General features: G+C 39.2%; 1 protein-coding gene across 6 annotated transcripts in view; it reads left to right on the top strand.

Moving 5' to 3' along the window:
• The first annotated feature begins 970 nt into the window (after positions 1-970).
• Positions 971-15,458, top strand: part of STRADA (STE20 related adaptor alpha) — a 30,806-nt gene continuing 16,318 nt past the window's right edge. Inside the window, exons 1-4 of one of the 6 annotated variants that reach the window (XM_044003998.1) lie at positions 975-1,080; positions 5,628-5,719; positions 11,001-11,100; positions 13,046-13,103. In XM_044003998.1, the coding sequence (XP_043859933.1) occupies positions 11,065-11,100; positions 13,046-13,103 (94 nt within the window). In that variant the 5' untranslated portion in view covers positions 975-1,080; positions 5,628-5,719; positions 11,001-11,064. Of the gene's footprint in view, positions 1,081-5,627; positions 5,720-10,999; positions 11,101-13,045; positions 13,104-15,458 lie in introns of those variants that run through there. The other 5 variants (XM_044003999.1, XM_044003997.1, XM_044004000.1 and 2 more) reach the window with 5 other exon arrangements.

Raw genomic sequence — 15,458 nt, 5'->3', positions numbered from 1 at the left:
TAGTAAAATTGACATAGCCCTTTGTGGCTTGCAAAGCCATACTGCCTTCTCATTTGATCTTTTTTTTTTAATTAATATTTTATTTTTTCCGGTTACATGTAAAGATAGTTCTCAACTTTTGTTTATACAGGCTTTCCAGTTTCAGATTTTTCTCCCTCCCTCCCCTCCCTCCCCTCCCTCACCCCTCCCCTAGACAGCAGGTAATCTGATATAGGTTATATATATATATGTACACATAATAACATTAATCCTATTTCTGCATTAGTCTCATTTGATCTTTACAACATCTATTTTATTGGGGCAACTTAGGTGGCACAGGGGGTTAGAGTGCCTGGCCTTGGAAAGAGCAAGAATCATCTTGAGTTCAAATCTGGCCTCATACACTTACTAGCAAGTCATTTAACCCTATTTGCCTTGGTTTCCTCCTCTGTAAAATGAGCCAGAAAAGGAAATGGCAAAACCACTCCAGTAGCCTTGCCAAGAAAACCCCAAATAGGAACCTGAGGCAGGAGAGGTTAAGTGATTTGTTCAGCTGGTAAGCAAGGGAGGGAGTATTCAGATTTGGGTCTTCGGAATATTTAAATCCTACATTGGGGCAGCTCGGTGGTGCAGTGGATAAAGCACCCACCCTGGATTTAGGAGGACCTGAATTCAAATCCGACCTCAGACACGACACTGCGTGACCCTGGGCAAGTCACTTAACCTTCATTACCCCGCCCCCCACCCGACCCCAACGACTATAAACCCTCAATGGGATCTTAGAGTTCAAAGTATAGAAATTAAGCGTTTTCTCTGATTTAGGAGGTGGATAAGACACGCATGCGCAATCTAGGTCGCCAGCCTCGCTCTAGTTCAGGTGCGGGAGAGAGTGAACAAGCCAAGAACGGTCCCCGCTCAGGTCAGGCGGCTGCGCGTCGCGCCGCGTTCCTGCCCCGCCCCCAAGCCGCGTCGCCTCTACTGCGCATATCACGTTACGTCTCCCGCCCAACCCCCACCCTCCTCCTCCCAGCAACCGGCCAAGCTGCTACGGCTGAAGCGAAGACCCGAGCGGGACTGACTGACTGCGGACTTCAGGACCAGGTACCGGCCGGACGGGGCTGCCCGGGGGCCGAGGGGGGCCCCGGAGCTCAGCCTCGTGTTGCCTCCGACGCCGCCTCCGCCCGGGCCTCCTCAGCAGCCGTGTCTGCCCGACCTCGGCCGGTGCCTCCCCTTTGCCCCCGGGGCTCCCATCTCCGAGGGCCGCGGCCTGCGGGGAGGAAGCAACTAGGCCGCCGCCCGCGTAGCCAGGTCCCGGGGGACGAGAAGAGGCACCCGGGGGACACAGGACCCCCGGAGCCTCCGGGGATAGGACGGGACGCGGCTGCCGCTGCGGGACTCGCGAAGGGGGCGCGCCCGAAGCCGGGGGGACCCAAACAAGGCGACCCCCTTCTCTCCGACGAATGTCCTATTGTGTACCCCCCAAACACGGTGAAGAGGCGGCCTCGGCATCCGGAAGACCCGGGTTCCCGTGCTGCCTCTGACCCAGACTGCTTGTGTGATCCTGGGCGAGTCACTTTACCCTCTTGTGCCTCAGCCTCTCTCTTGTGTGGGTAAAGGAAATCCCTCCCTCCCCGATGACATCACAGTTCTGCCCCCTTCCCTCCCCAGCATAGTGTTACCGTTGGATGTAATAAAAGTGCTTACCTCGTACAGAAAACAAAGGCGTTTCCTCCCGCTTCTTTAGAAATTGAACCCAGCATCCTGACTTAACCTCCTATTCTTGCGACTACATCCAAGGGGTAGAGAATATGGGAGTTTATATAACTATCCCAACAGGGCAGTAGAAACACTTATATAGCCATCCATCCTCCTCCTTTGGGTATTAAGATAGTTCCTTATTGTCTGATTCGAACTTTCATCTGATAAACTATTTCATGTTTTTAATGATGAGAGTGGTGAGGAAACCAAAAAGAGGTAATTCACTTTAGTTAGACCCTTTGCCTGCCTCAAATCCGGATCCTGTTAGTTCATCATCAGTAAGCTGCAACGCTGAACCAGTCAGAGCTATTTACACCCCTTAACCAAAGTAATTGCAGGTTATGTCTTAGTGCCCGAGCTTTCATTAGTAGCCCATATACAATGAAGAGGATTAGAAAGCGAATTTCTCTATATGAAGCTAACACATAGAAAGACCCCAAAAAAAAGCCTAAAAGCTTATTATAAAAGAATTCTCCTTTCTCTAGTGTTCTATAGCATGTCAGTCTTCCTAGATCCCATTTGCTTTTCTCATTTTACATTTTTGCTTTCTACTACCTGGCTTACTTCCTACTTCTCTGGCTGGTTCTTCTCTTCCCTTTGCAGTATTCACTTTCTCCCAAAACACGTGTGTATCACAGGGCTCAGTCAACCTTCTGCCCTTGTGGGTCTAAATTATTTGTCTTAGAGATCTCATTCACTCTGTTTTGTTTTTGTTTTTTGTTTTTATTTTTTAGTGAGGCAATTGGGGTTAAGTGACTTGCCCAGGGTCACACAGCTAGTAAAGTGTTAAGTGTCTGAGGTCGGATTTGAACTCAGGTCCTCCTGACTCCAGGGCCGGTGCTCTATCCACTGCGCCACCTAGCTGCCCCGATCTCATTCACTCTAATGACTTCAGCTTTCTGTTCAGATGAATCCTAATCTGTATCTCTTTTCAACTCAAGAAATCCACCCCTATCTCTCACAATCTGCTGAATTTCTTCTTGGTTATACTGCTGTCAAGTACCCTTCTGAACTATCTTGTTTATGCCAATGATACCACGATTCTCCAAATTACTCAGACCTGAAACCTTATATACTCATCATAGTTACTTAGTAATGGGATAGTCAAGGTGGTGAGCTCCTTGTCAGTGAATATGTTCAAACAAGCTAGATAGTCATTTATCAAGGACGTTATATAAAGGATTTCTGTGTTGGGTGGGAGGTTGGATTAGGTAACATCTAGAATACATTCCATTTCCAATATTTCGTGATCTTGACTTCTCCCATGATCTTACATCCAATTATTCACAATGTCCTGTTAATTCAAAGTGCTACTCACATTTTATATTCCCACTGTCGCTTTTCTAGTCCACATCCCCCATCATTTAACACTTGAACTTTTAAAATATTCTTTTGATTCTTCCCTTTTAAATCCATCTTTTCTACTATGCCAGATATATATCCTTTAAATTTCACTTTGTACTTGTGTGTGTCTGTTTTTCTTAAAAATCCTTGGGTGACTCCTCTTTTAAAGAAAATCCAAATTTCTTAGCCTGCTATTTAGATCCTCTACAGTTTTGCTCGACTTTGTCTTTCCAACTGTATCTCCTGTTTTACCCCTCTACCAAAACTACTCCAGTCCATAAATGTGCCATGTACCTCCACAACTTTTCTCATTACTATTCTGCCTGGAATGACCTTCCCTTTACTGTCTGCTTTCTTAATTTTTTAAGTCCCGCTTCCTTCCTGAAGCCTTCCTGGACAACGCACGGTGGTCTTTTACCTTCTCTGAACCCTCTATGTAACATTTATTGTCTAGAAATCTCATGTGGCAATTTTTGCTACCTCATATAGTTATATATAATTTTTGCTTGCATCCTTTCCCAGATTGTAAACTCCATGAGAACTGGAATTGTTTGTGTCTCATTTTTGTAGCCTCAATAGTACATTAATAGATATTCAGTAATGTTTAATAATGATGGGAGGCATGCAGCTTTATCTCTTGAGTCTTAGCACTAGCACAGATGCTGGCTCTTGATTAGCTAGTAAGTAATGCCACACCCTCTTACAACTGTAGTTTAAAAAAACCTTCTGTTTATACTTAATATCTTTGCTTTTTGCTAGAAATGAATAAATATATGAAACCGTCCTAGTCCCAAAATTTGGAGGAACAGCATTCATAAAGAGTACTATTCATGTTTTAGAACCTGCTTGTGTCAGGTTTTTTGTTTTTTGTTTTAGCTTGTTATTTGTTTATTTTTTTGTGAGGCAATTGGGGTTAAGTGACTTGCCCAGGGTCACACAGCTTAGCAAGTGTTGTGTCTGAGGTCGGATTTGAACTCAGGTCCTCCTGACTCCAGGGCCGGTGCTCTATCCACTGCGCCACCTAGCTGCCCTTTGTGTCCATTTTAATAGTCCCACTCAGCAAATTCCCATAGAACGATAGAACTTTTGAAAAACTTTGAAGACTTTTTATTGATATCTTTTGCTTTTACACCAGATCCATGCCCAGATATGTACCTTCCTCCTCCCTTGCCATCCCCAACCTAGTGAGGCATCCTTTGTAACAAAGATTTTAAAAGGAAAAGAAAAAATAATTCAATAAATCTAACCAGCACATTGATGTCTGACAGTATATGTTCCACACCCAGATAGCCTCCCATCTCTGCAGTGAAGGGAGAGAGGTATAATTTCTTAGCTCTTTGCTGATGCCAAACTCTCATTTTCATTAGACTGTGTTGTTTCCTTTTTTATTTTATTTTTCTTTACATTGTTATAGCTGTATATATTGTTTTTCAAGTTCTATTTCACTTTGTATCAATTTAAGCCTTCCCATACTGCTCTGAAATCTTCATTTATGTTATTGTATATTCTGTTATTGTCTTGTATCACAGAATCATAGAGTTTTGGTGCTAGAAGAGAATTTAGAGACCATCTTTAAGTAACTTCTCATAATTTTATATGCAACTATTGGCAAAAGGGTGGTAATCCATGGGGGCAGTTAGGTGGTACAGTAGATAGAGCATATCATATTCCCAAATTCAAATCTGGTGTTAAGCACTTACTACCTGTGTGACCCCGGCAAGTCACTTGACCCTGCTTGCCTCAGTTCCTCATCTGTAAAACAGACTGAAGAAGGAAATGGCAAACCACCACTGCTCTTGCCAAGAAAAACCCAAAAAGGGTCACAAAGAGTTGGACATGACTAAAACAACTCAATCCATGGACTGAGCAAATCTGAAACAGCCTGTCTGATTACTAGTGTTGAACTTCTAGAAAGTAAACTTAAGACTATGCTGGTAGAGATCAGTGATATCCAGCATATCATTCATTGGGAATGAGAAGATTATCAGTAAATCAGGATACCTTAAAAAAGATTTGAGGGGCAGCTAGGTGGCGCAGTGGATAGAGCACTGGCCTTGGAGTCAGGAATACCTGAGTTCAAATCCGGCCTCAGACACTTAACACTTACTAGCTGTGTGACCCTGGGTAAGTCGCTTAACCCCAATTGCCTCACTAAAAAAAAAAAAAAGATTTGAGAGTCATGGCAAGCAGTCAGTGGAAGAATTGAAATCCAAGCTAGAAAATGTAAGTGTTCTTCCAGAGAGACCAATTGTTTGGATCTGATTGTAATGATATTTACCATCCATTCCTGACCCATATCTCTCTTATTTTTTGTGGCTAAACACCTTGAAAAGGCTGTCTACAATAGGTGCTTCTACTTCCACTCCTCTAACTCTCTTCTTAACTCTCTACAATCTGACTTCTGACTTCTTCATTCAACCAAAACTCTTCTCTCCAAAGTTAACAATGACCTCTTGCCAAATCCAATGGCCCTTTCTCAATCATCAAGCTTTTTGACCTTCTCTGCAGTCTTGGATACTGTTATCACCCTCTTCTCTTCTCTCTAGGTTTTCAGGACGCTGTTCTTTCCTGGTTCTCCCACCTATCTGACAGCTGCTTCTTTGTCTTTTTTTTTTTTTTTGGCTGGATCTTCATCCAGGTAACTCTCTCTAATCATGGGTGTTCCACTGTGATATGTCCTAGATGTCTAAGCATGCGGGTAGAATGCAGGGGAAAGGTTATGGTTTGATAATAGCTTTTCGGAAGTTATCTAAGTAAAGATGATGATTGAACCCCATGAGGGTTGAAGTGATTACCAAGGGAAAGAGTGTAAAGCTGGAGAGAAGAGGGTCCAAGAAGTGCCTTTGGGCAACACCCATATTTAGAGAGTAGGAGATTGATAAAGATCTAGTAGAGGAGATTTAGGGGTGATTAGACATCAGAAGTACCACCAGGAGAGAGCATTATCAGAGAAGCCAAAAGATAGGAATATCTAGGAAAAAACTTCCAAAAGGTCAAGCTTGAAAAAAGACTATTGGATTAAGAAGTTCAGATATTTGAGAGACCAATTTCTATGCCTCAAATAATAGTGCTTTGCTAATACGTATGCAGACAAACCATTACATTAAAAATCCTGTGTGAATGGATCTTTTCATAGTTCGGTCATATTTGCTCTAAGAAGTATGTTTTCTTTTTAGTTAAGCATTTTTGTATAGCAGTTATGCTTGAATATGGTGTTATTCTCAGTTAATTTTGACATGTTTTTTAAACTATTGGAATTTATTATTTTGTAGAATACTTCTGGAACTGAAGGTCTACATGCACAGGCCACTGACTAATAGTTTGAGACAGACTCCTAACACATTATTTTGAACTGTAAAGTGCAGTGAATTGCTTTCTAAATTATGTGTTACAAAATCGATTGTATGGGGGCAGCTAGGTGGTGCAATGAATAGAGCACTGGCCCTGGAGTCAGAAGGACCTGAGTTCAAATTAAAACCTCAGACTCTTGACACTTACTAGCTGTGTGACCCTGGGCAAATCACTTAACCCCAATTGCCTCACCAAAAAAAAACAAAAACAAAATCAATCTTATGCTTAGAAGTATGTCTGCAGTTTGAAGCCCAAAACATGAGCCTGGGGGCAGCTAGGTGGCACAGTGGATAGAGCACCGGCCCTGAAGTCAGGAGTACCTGAGTTCAAATCCGGCCTTGGACATTTAACACTTACTAGCTGTGTGACCCTGGGCAAGTCACTTAACCCCAATTGCCTCACTAAAAAACAAAACAAAACATGAGCCTGAGAAACGTTGTCTTCCAGCCAAGGTAAAGCTGGTTGAACATCCTGGACCAAGAAGAGTTGTACGGGTAGTTACTTACCCATCCCTGAGACTCCTGGAAGGCCCAAGACTGAGCTCAGGAAGCTGCAGAGACCAAATAAGGGCTAACTCCTCTTTTCTTCTCCCACCACACCTCTCCCCTTCCATCACCCTGGCCTCTCAGTTGGCTGGTCATAAATGTGACCACTCTAGCCCTGGAGCAGGGACAAAAACTAAAGAAAGTAGAGAAGAAAACCCCTGTGACATACTGGGAACCTCAAATTTAATCTTGTTTCCCTAATAAAGTGTTAGTTGTAAAGCAATAGAGTAGAGGAATATGCAACATGATTAAGTTGTTTAGGGAGAGGATGTGAGAGTTTAAAGATTTATCAGAGATACAAAATGGAGGAGCCAATGTGGGGAACAAGGAAAATCCTTAGAGACTGGGTTTTGAGTTAGCCCTGCAGCAAAGACTAAAGGAATTGTAGGGAAGAAAAATCTTATTTATCAGAAACCCAGGTTGGCAAATTGAAAACCTGTATCCAAACACTGACAGCCTCGCTTGTGAGCAATTTAATCATCTAGCCTTACTGTAGTTCAGGGATTCTTAACCTCTTTTTGTTTGATGGACCCTTTTGACAGTCTGGTGAAACCTATGAGCCCTTTCTCAGGATAATATTTTTATGAACATAAAATAGCATCGTGTTGCAGAGGAAACCTAAGATTAGTAAAAATAAAGATGTGATTTTTTTCCCATCTAAGTTCATGGGTCCCTGAAATCTATCCACTATCCATGGATCTAGGTTAAGAATCCCTTCTATAGTTATTTTGACCCTGTAACCTGTCTCCCAAGACTAAATTGTGCATGGCTACCATGAGATTCACTAACCTTTAATTCAGAAATCTAATTCTATAAAGATGTGCACTCAAAAATAAGAAAAGAAAACATATCACTAGTACCTCATATCCCAGTTCTCCCCATTTAGAATAAACAGGGTCAATGCATGTAAAATAATCTTAATAACAATCTTATATTTCTTACACTTATAGCTTCCCTGAAAATTTACTATAATTTGTAAACACTCATTAACTAGGTATTTGTTTTCTCTACCAGCCCAGCAAACCACAGAGTGTATTAAATACCCATTTTGTAGCTTCCAAATTGAGGAGTTTGTAGATTGAGGATGATGTAGATAATGTCCCATGAAATTTGATTGAATGAGAGTCTATCTGTACCTATGAGGAATTTTAGAGGTTATCTAGTACCGGAATTACCAATCTTTAGTGAGAACTACTTTAAACCAACTCAAACAGGTGAATATCATCTTTTTCCCCCTTTAAAATAAATCTATGCAGATGCCAACATAACTTTTTTGGGGGAAAATAATCTAGTATTTAACAAACTTCACTGTCAAGAATTATTTCCTTAAATCAGACTTGAATTCAAGTGGCTGTAGTTTTTCTTCATATATATATTCTCATATTTTTTTTATGATATCTCTCGGGGTTCTTTCCATTATCTTAACTCCTCAATACATCTGTTTCCACTTCCCATCCAGAGAACCATCCCTTATAACAAAGAATAAAAGAGAAAGAAAAGAAAAAAGATTAGCAAAATCCAGTAGTACATGTTATGTATTTTCAACATTGTTACTTGCCTCTGCAAAAAAGAGGGAGTGACATTCTCATTTACTTTTGTTCAGGGCCATAATTCTACAACATTCAATTTAAATTTTTGTTTTTATTCTTTCCATTTACAGTGTTGTAATCATTGTGTATGTTCTTTTCCTGGTTCTCCTTCATTTTGGATAAGTTCATCTATATCTTCCATGTATTCATATTCATTATTTCTTAGAGGGCAATAATGTTCCATTACATTCACATAATTCTTTTTGTTTAGGCATTCCCTAAACAATGTCAATCTACTTTGTTATTTTTAGCTATTGTCAATGAAACAGGAGATTCTGCATGCAATCTTATACATTTACAAATTCTTTAACATTTCCTCATGAAGCTCCTTTTACAGGTTAATAACTCACTTTAACTATTTTCTGAAATAATTGTAAAGTTCTTCATGTCTTCTGCATCATTTAACTCCAAATTGCATACAGTACTATACTGCATATTGGTACTTAGGTGTATCAAAAGGAATATTTTGTGCAGTTCAGTATGTATAGAGTCTTCTCTCCCTGTTTCTTGTAATCTCACCCTTTGATTGACTGTCATTTCAAGTGAATATATTCTCTATTCCCTCACCCTGGTCAAAATGGTTATGTTGATATGGGGTTCATTTTAAAGTACTCCTTTTTATATCTCTCTAAGTTGATGACAACATTCTTTAAGTACCACTTTTCATCCATTTATATACAGAGCAATTGCAAATTGCGTCCTGCTTCTTTTCCCAGAAAAGAGCAGGGCAAAGCATGAAAGGATTTTTTTGCTGTATTCTTCTGAGAGTCATCTTTTTATTTTAAATTTTTAAAAATAAGTTGTTAGAAGTTTGTTAATAGGTTTGTCATGTGAGGAATCATTATAGAAGTAGAAAGCTTATGGAAGTGCTTTACTTTTCTCTCCGGAACCCTTGATTATCTATAAATAGATAGATTAGATTAGATATATAGATAGATAGATTTGGTAGTTCTGGTAAAAGTTTGCAAAACTATAATGATTATTTCCAAGTGCACTCTTTTCAGATTAATTTTTTCCTTTTTTTTTTTTGACAAGTTATTAGCATTATTTTTCCAGGGCATAAATGTTAAGCTTTTCCCATTCTTTTTTCTAGCTATACTTAGATAAAACACCTACCTTTCTTTGCATCAAAAATCTCTTTTCTTTATATTGTAGAATCTAGATGGATTATTTCTTTTCTTGGATTAATAATTTATATGGCATTGTATGTGTCCCAGGTCATCCTGCCTTTCTACTTTCCTCTTCCCCATCTTTTGGGGGGGGGGGCAATGAAGGTTAAGTGACTTGCCCAGGGTCACACAGCTAGTAAGTATCAAGTGTCTGAGGCCAAATTTGAACTCAGGTTCTCCTGAATCTAGGGCCAGTGCTCTATCCACTGTGCCACCTAGCTGCCCCCCACCTTTTTTTTTTCTTCTTCTTCTTCTTACAGAAACTTTATCTTGGCCTTTATATGGAATGCCCACTTCTTTACAAAGTGCAGACGACAATTCCTATGAGTTTTTTCTCAGTAGAAAATATCTTCTCTAGCTAAAAAGGGAGGGGCATCATGTTAGAGTTTATTTCTACTTTCTTCCACCAAGACAATAATAGTAAAAGTTGTGATTTTTTTTTAGAAGAAATTTTAATTTAGCCATTTTTGAAATAGATTCATACACGGGCTGTGTAGCTTATTCAAAGCAAAAACTAGGTAAAAAGAGAGGTGAACAACAATCAGAATGATAATAGAGGAATGAGACTCACCTAGAGACAACTCCATAGAAGAAAAATTACATTAACAAGCTGTTTGCATACACCATATCTTCAAGATACTCTTCAAGAAACAGGGATCTATAGGGGGCAGCTAGGTGGTGCAGTGGATAAAGCACCGGCCCTGGATTCAGGAGGACCTGAGTTCAAATCTTGCCTCAGACACTTGACACTTAGTAGCTGTGTGACCCTGGGCAAGTCACTTAACCCCCATTGCCCCGCACAAAAAGAAAACAACAACAACAAAAGAAACAGTGATCTAGAAATTGTTTCATTTCTGACTGTTCCCAGTGGCCAGCACATAATTTTAATACATGCTTGTTGATTGAATGGTTGGTCAGTTGCTTGATTCAATTGGGGATATTTTTAGATGACTGAGTAATATGTTAGAGATTCTCATGCACTTGAGGAAATTATACAGTTGCAAACTTCTCTTTATATACAGCTTTTCCAGTACTTCACACAGAACTCATTTTCTTGACCACAATACATCTTGTTTTACTGTCACCAGCAGTTCCTCTGCATGGATGGTAGTTAGCAGCTATAATTTTAGATTCTAGCAATTTATCTCTCTCCCATGGCCTAGTACAGTGGTCCAAAGAACAAGATCCTTTACAAATGCTTGTTAACGTGTATTTTTTTTAAAAGACATTTAACTAACGCAACCTGTTTCCTTTTTTGTTTTTAGGTCTATTTGGTTTTTTTTTAATATTCTTGAAATTGAAGTAGGCCTGCCTACACACTAGGATTCCATGTCTTTTCTTGTAAGTAAACCAGAGCGAATTAGGGTGAGTGTTTCTAGCCTTTTGACTTTACTCAACATTTTTTCTTTTTCCGAAAAGCAATATTTTTGTTTTAAGAAAAACAAAATACATGAAGTTGTAGCTAGTTATGCATATAATACTTAGAATTGCATTTTTAGAATCTTTTTTTTTTTTTTAGTGAGGCAATTGGGGTTAAGTGACTTGCCCAGGGCCACACAGCTAGTAAGTGTTAAGTGTCTAAGGCCGGATTTGAACTCAGGTACTCCTGACTCCAGGGCCGGTGCTCTATCCACTGCGCCATCTAGCTGCCCCCCATTTTTAGAATCTTTAAGTGAAGAGTGGCGAGTCCAGTAGGTACAATGTTTACTTCATGAGATAATAGCTTTTGGACCCATCTTAAGCAAAGCAAGGAAGCAGTTCTATCTCACTGATGTCAGCTATATTCAGTGAAATGAATATTTGTCCTTTTATGTGTGTGTACTTGCTAATAACATCCTCATCTCCTTCATGGTTTTTTCCTCCCACTAAATTTCTATGTTTTTAAAAATCAAAACAAAACTAAATTACTAGAACTTTTTTCTAGATCATTGTATTAATGTTAAGAATACCTATGTCGGGGGCAGCTAGGTGGCGCAGTGGATAAAGTGCCGGCCCTGGATTCAGGAGTACCTGAGTTCAAATCCGGCCTCAGACACTTGACACTTGCTAGCTATGTGACCCTGGGCAAGTCACTTAACCCCCACTGCCCCGCAAAAAAAACACCCCAAGAATACCTATGTCATAACACAAGTTGAAAATTTCTTAAAGATTTGAAACTTATTAGGTTTTAGCTACCAGAACAGATGTTTACCATGACTTCTTGAGAAAACACTGCAGTTTTGTAAAATTATCACCCATTTACAAACTGAGAATTACCTAATTGCCAAGTAATAGAGGGAGGTTGCACATTATAGAGCCTTTATTTTTATAATTCTGTAACTATGCAGTCATTATAAGAAATTAGAAGTAAATCTTGCTGTCCAGAAATTACTAAATAAATAATATTTTAAGATGTAATGAATATAATTTTTAAGATAAATTTTTAGGTACAATGACATATAAAATATTTTAATCTGTATATCTTTTGGCCAATAGTATATATTATCATACTGTATATCATTTATTTCTGAACCTTACATAATCTGATTTTTTCTTTATTTTTCTGAAAATGTTTAGTTAAATCTAGGTTTCTCTTTCTTCTCAATACAGAGCTTGATGGAAAGTATGTCCCTTAGCCAAACTTTTGATATTAGTTCATGGGTGACATTTTATCTTGACTCCATTCCATTTAAATCTGAGTGCTTTTCCTATTTCAACCCAGCCAAATTCAAGTAAAATTAAGCAGGTGGTGAGTAGGCTAAGAATTTGGTCCCATTTTTAAGTAGGCTGATAAAGTAGACTACACTTTTATTCATCACGTTTACTCCATATGCTGAAACTCAGTATGAAAGATCTGCTTACAATGTTTTTAGAACTCTAGCAGAGATAAGACTGTGTCACTTGACTTGCTTCATGTTACAATATTGCTATAGGCTTGTGAAGAAGGTAACAGCTCATGCATATTCCAAAAACATCCTTTGAGTTGGCACTGAGCATCTGTAATAGAATGGATAATAGAGAGCCTGAGGGTTAGTTTTGAATCTAGAAAAGACTAAAAAACCTTGATACTATAGACTAGTACCATATGTTTCAGTTTAGAACTCTTCATCAAATTGGCCCACTCTAAAGATGAAATTAAAGTAATTGAGCAGACTGCTGCTCTTAGTGACCTTCAAGAGCTAAAGCACCTTTTTGAGAACTTTTTAAAAGAAAGGAGTCTTAGCTGAACTAGGTCATTTCTGGTATTGTCATTTTATTTGTCTTTCTGCTGGCTATACTGTGGATTGTGGATTAAAGAAATACTAATTCTCTTTGGGGTTTTCTTCTTTAGCGGTGGGTCTCGGAAAAGTTCATTGTTGAGGGCTTAAGAGATTTGGAACTATTTGGAGGTAAGTACTACATAGCATTTGGTCATTTTTTCAGGGAAATTCTCATTACTTCTGTCTTGAATAAATTTGCAGTAATTGACAATTCCATGGAGAAAACCACAATCATTGATTATAATATTTTATTTGGCTTTTCTCAGAAGCCTTCGATTCTCAAGTTTGTGATGTTTACAGACATGAAAAAACTTAAGGAAATTCCATAAAGAGCCTAGAATATATACTGGACCCACTTGATTATCTTTTAAAAATTAAAGCGTGATTCTATTGATATTTGTGTAGCTGAAATATTATCAAGGAAACAAAAATGAAATGTTTAACTCCCTATTCCTTGAAAATACTGTTATTATCCAAAAAGGATAACAATCATTTGAAACTCCCAAACTCACTAACCAAGCCAGTTAACACTCCCAATCACCCCGTACCCCCAGTTTGTCTTTAGATTTATAATACAAACTGCTAAGACTACAAAAATATCTCAGTAGAATCATCCAATAAACTTCACTTGTAAAATCTCTTTTGATGTTGATTTTAGGGGGACAAAGTTAGGGTCTCCTCACTGAGTTTGGTGAGGATTGACCGCCTTAGGTATTCCATCTGACAGCTATACAGACAGTTCTCATTTTACATTTATTCACATTACATAAATTCAACTCTACATAAAGAATTCTTTTTGGCTGGAGGGGGGGGGGGGGCGGAGGGGGTGGTGGTGAGGCAATTGGGGTTGTGACTTGCCCAGGGTTACACAGCTAGTAAGTAAGTGTTAAGTGTCTGAGACCGGATTTGAACTCAGGTCCTCCTGACTCCAGGGCCAGAGCTCTATCCACTGTGCCACCTAGTTGCCCCTACATAAAAAATTCTAAAAGGTATCCATTTTCCTAAAAAACCCCAGGTTCTCCTTCTCTCTCTCTCTCTCTCTCTCTCTCTCTCTCTCTCTCTCTCTCCACTCTTGCCCCTTGGCTCCCTCCCATATCACCCCCACCTCCTCCAGAAAAAACAAAAACAAAAAACAAAAAAAACCTAAAAAGAATTTTAAACCTTCCAAGTGAAAGCAAAAGAATGGAATCACAGGGAAACAGCTGCCAGTGCTTTGGGATTGGGGGCTTGGATTGAGACCTCCTGAGAGGGGAAACCTTTGTCCCAGTCCACCCACCTGCCCACTAGGTACCATGTGACTGTGCCTTGCCCCCAACTCTCCTGTCTGTGTCTGGTCCCCAACAGTCTCCTCTCTCCCCACTTCCCACATGTTCTTCCTCTCATTCCAGCCAGGCCCTCACCTGGCTGGCCCCAACCCCTGAATGTCTCTCCTCCTACTCTTGCTTCTCTGTCCCTGACTCCCATGTGTCTTTGAACCATGTGCAAGCAACCCCTTCCCTGTCTGTCTTCCTCCCTCCCCCATTCAGGGCAAATACATAGCATATAAAAATCACTTTACATAGAAGTATGCTAAGTGATTCACTTACACAAAGTGAGAACTATTTACCAAGTCTCTTTTCCAACTTAATCTTGAATTAAGGGGGCAAAGTTGTTTTACATACTTTTGTTTCCCTATAGTTTATTCATATCTCAAAAGATTTTGTTCTTTTTCTAAATCCTTAAGAGTTGCCCTGTTCTTGGTGTCTTTTAGCACCAAGAAGCACCTGGTACTTACAGATCATAAATTTAGAGGACCAGGTTACCATATTAACTTAATTGGTCAATTAATTAAGATGTCCTTAAGTTTTTGAAAATAATAATAATTATTATAATAATTATATTATATTATTAATTATATTATAATTATTAGTACTTTTATTGCAATAGTGTTGTGAATAAAGTTTACTAATATGTGATAACCATTATCTAGAATAAAGGTTCTTCAGCTGGGACCTACAGATTCCCTAGGTATCTATGGATAGATTTCAGGGGCTCCATAAACTCAGGGGGGAACATTACATCTTTATTTTCATAAACCTCTAACAGAAATTTAGCATTTCTTTCAATTACATAAAAATGTTATTCTGAGAAGGGTTCCATAGGCTTTATCAGACTGTCAAAAGTGGTCCATGACCCGAAAAACATTAAGGACCCTTAATCTAGATTATGTTCTTTTTTGGGTACAACAAGATGAAAACTAAAGTGGCTATAATTAAGAAGGCCATTTTTAGGTTCTGGACCTCACTCTCTGTGCCCAACTATACCTTGATATTTCAGTCAAATCAGTAATAAAGCTAAAATAACTTATAACATTGATCCTGTGATAATGGCATGTTCTTGGAGATTCCTGAAGGAAATTATTTTGTAACAAATCTATTAAAAATATGTCAAGCTCCATAAGAATTCATATTCATGGAGATTCAGATCAGCCTATATTGGGAGGGG

This window comes from Dromiciops gliroides, chromosome 4 (assembly GCF_019393635.1).
Source record: "Dromiciops gliroides isolate mDroGli1 chromosome 4, mDroGli1.pri, whole genome shotgun sequence".
NCBI classification, from domain to species: Eukaryota; Metazoa; Chordata; class Mammalia; order Microbiotheria; family Microbiotheriidae; genus Dromiciops; species Dromiciops gliroides.
Note: the sequence above shows the minus strand (reverse complement) of the source record. Positions and strands in the feature narration are given on the sequence as shown.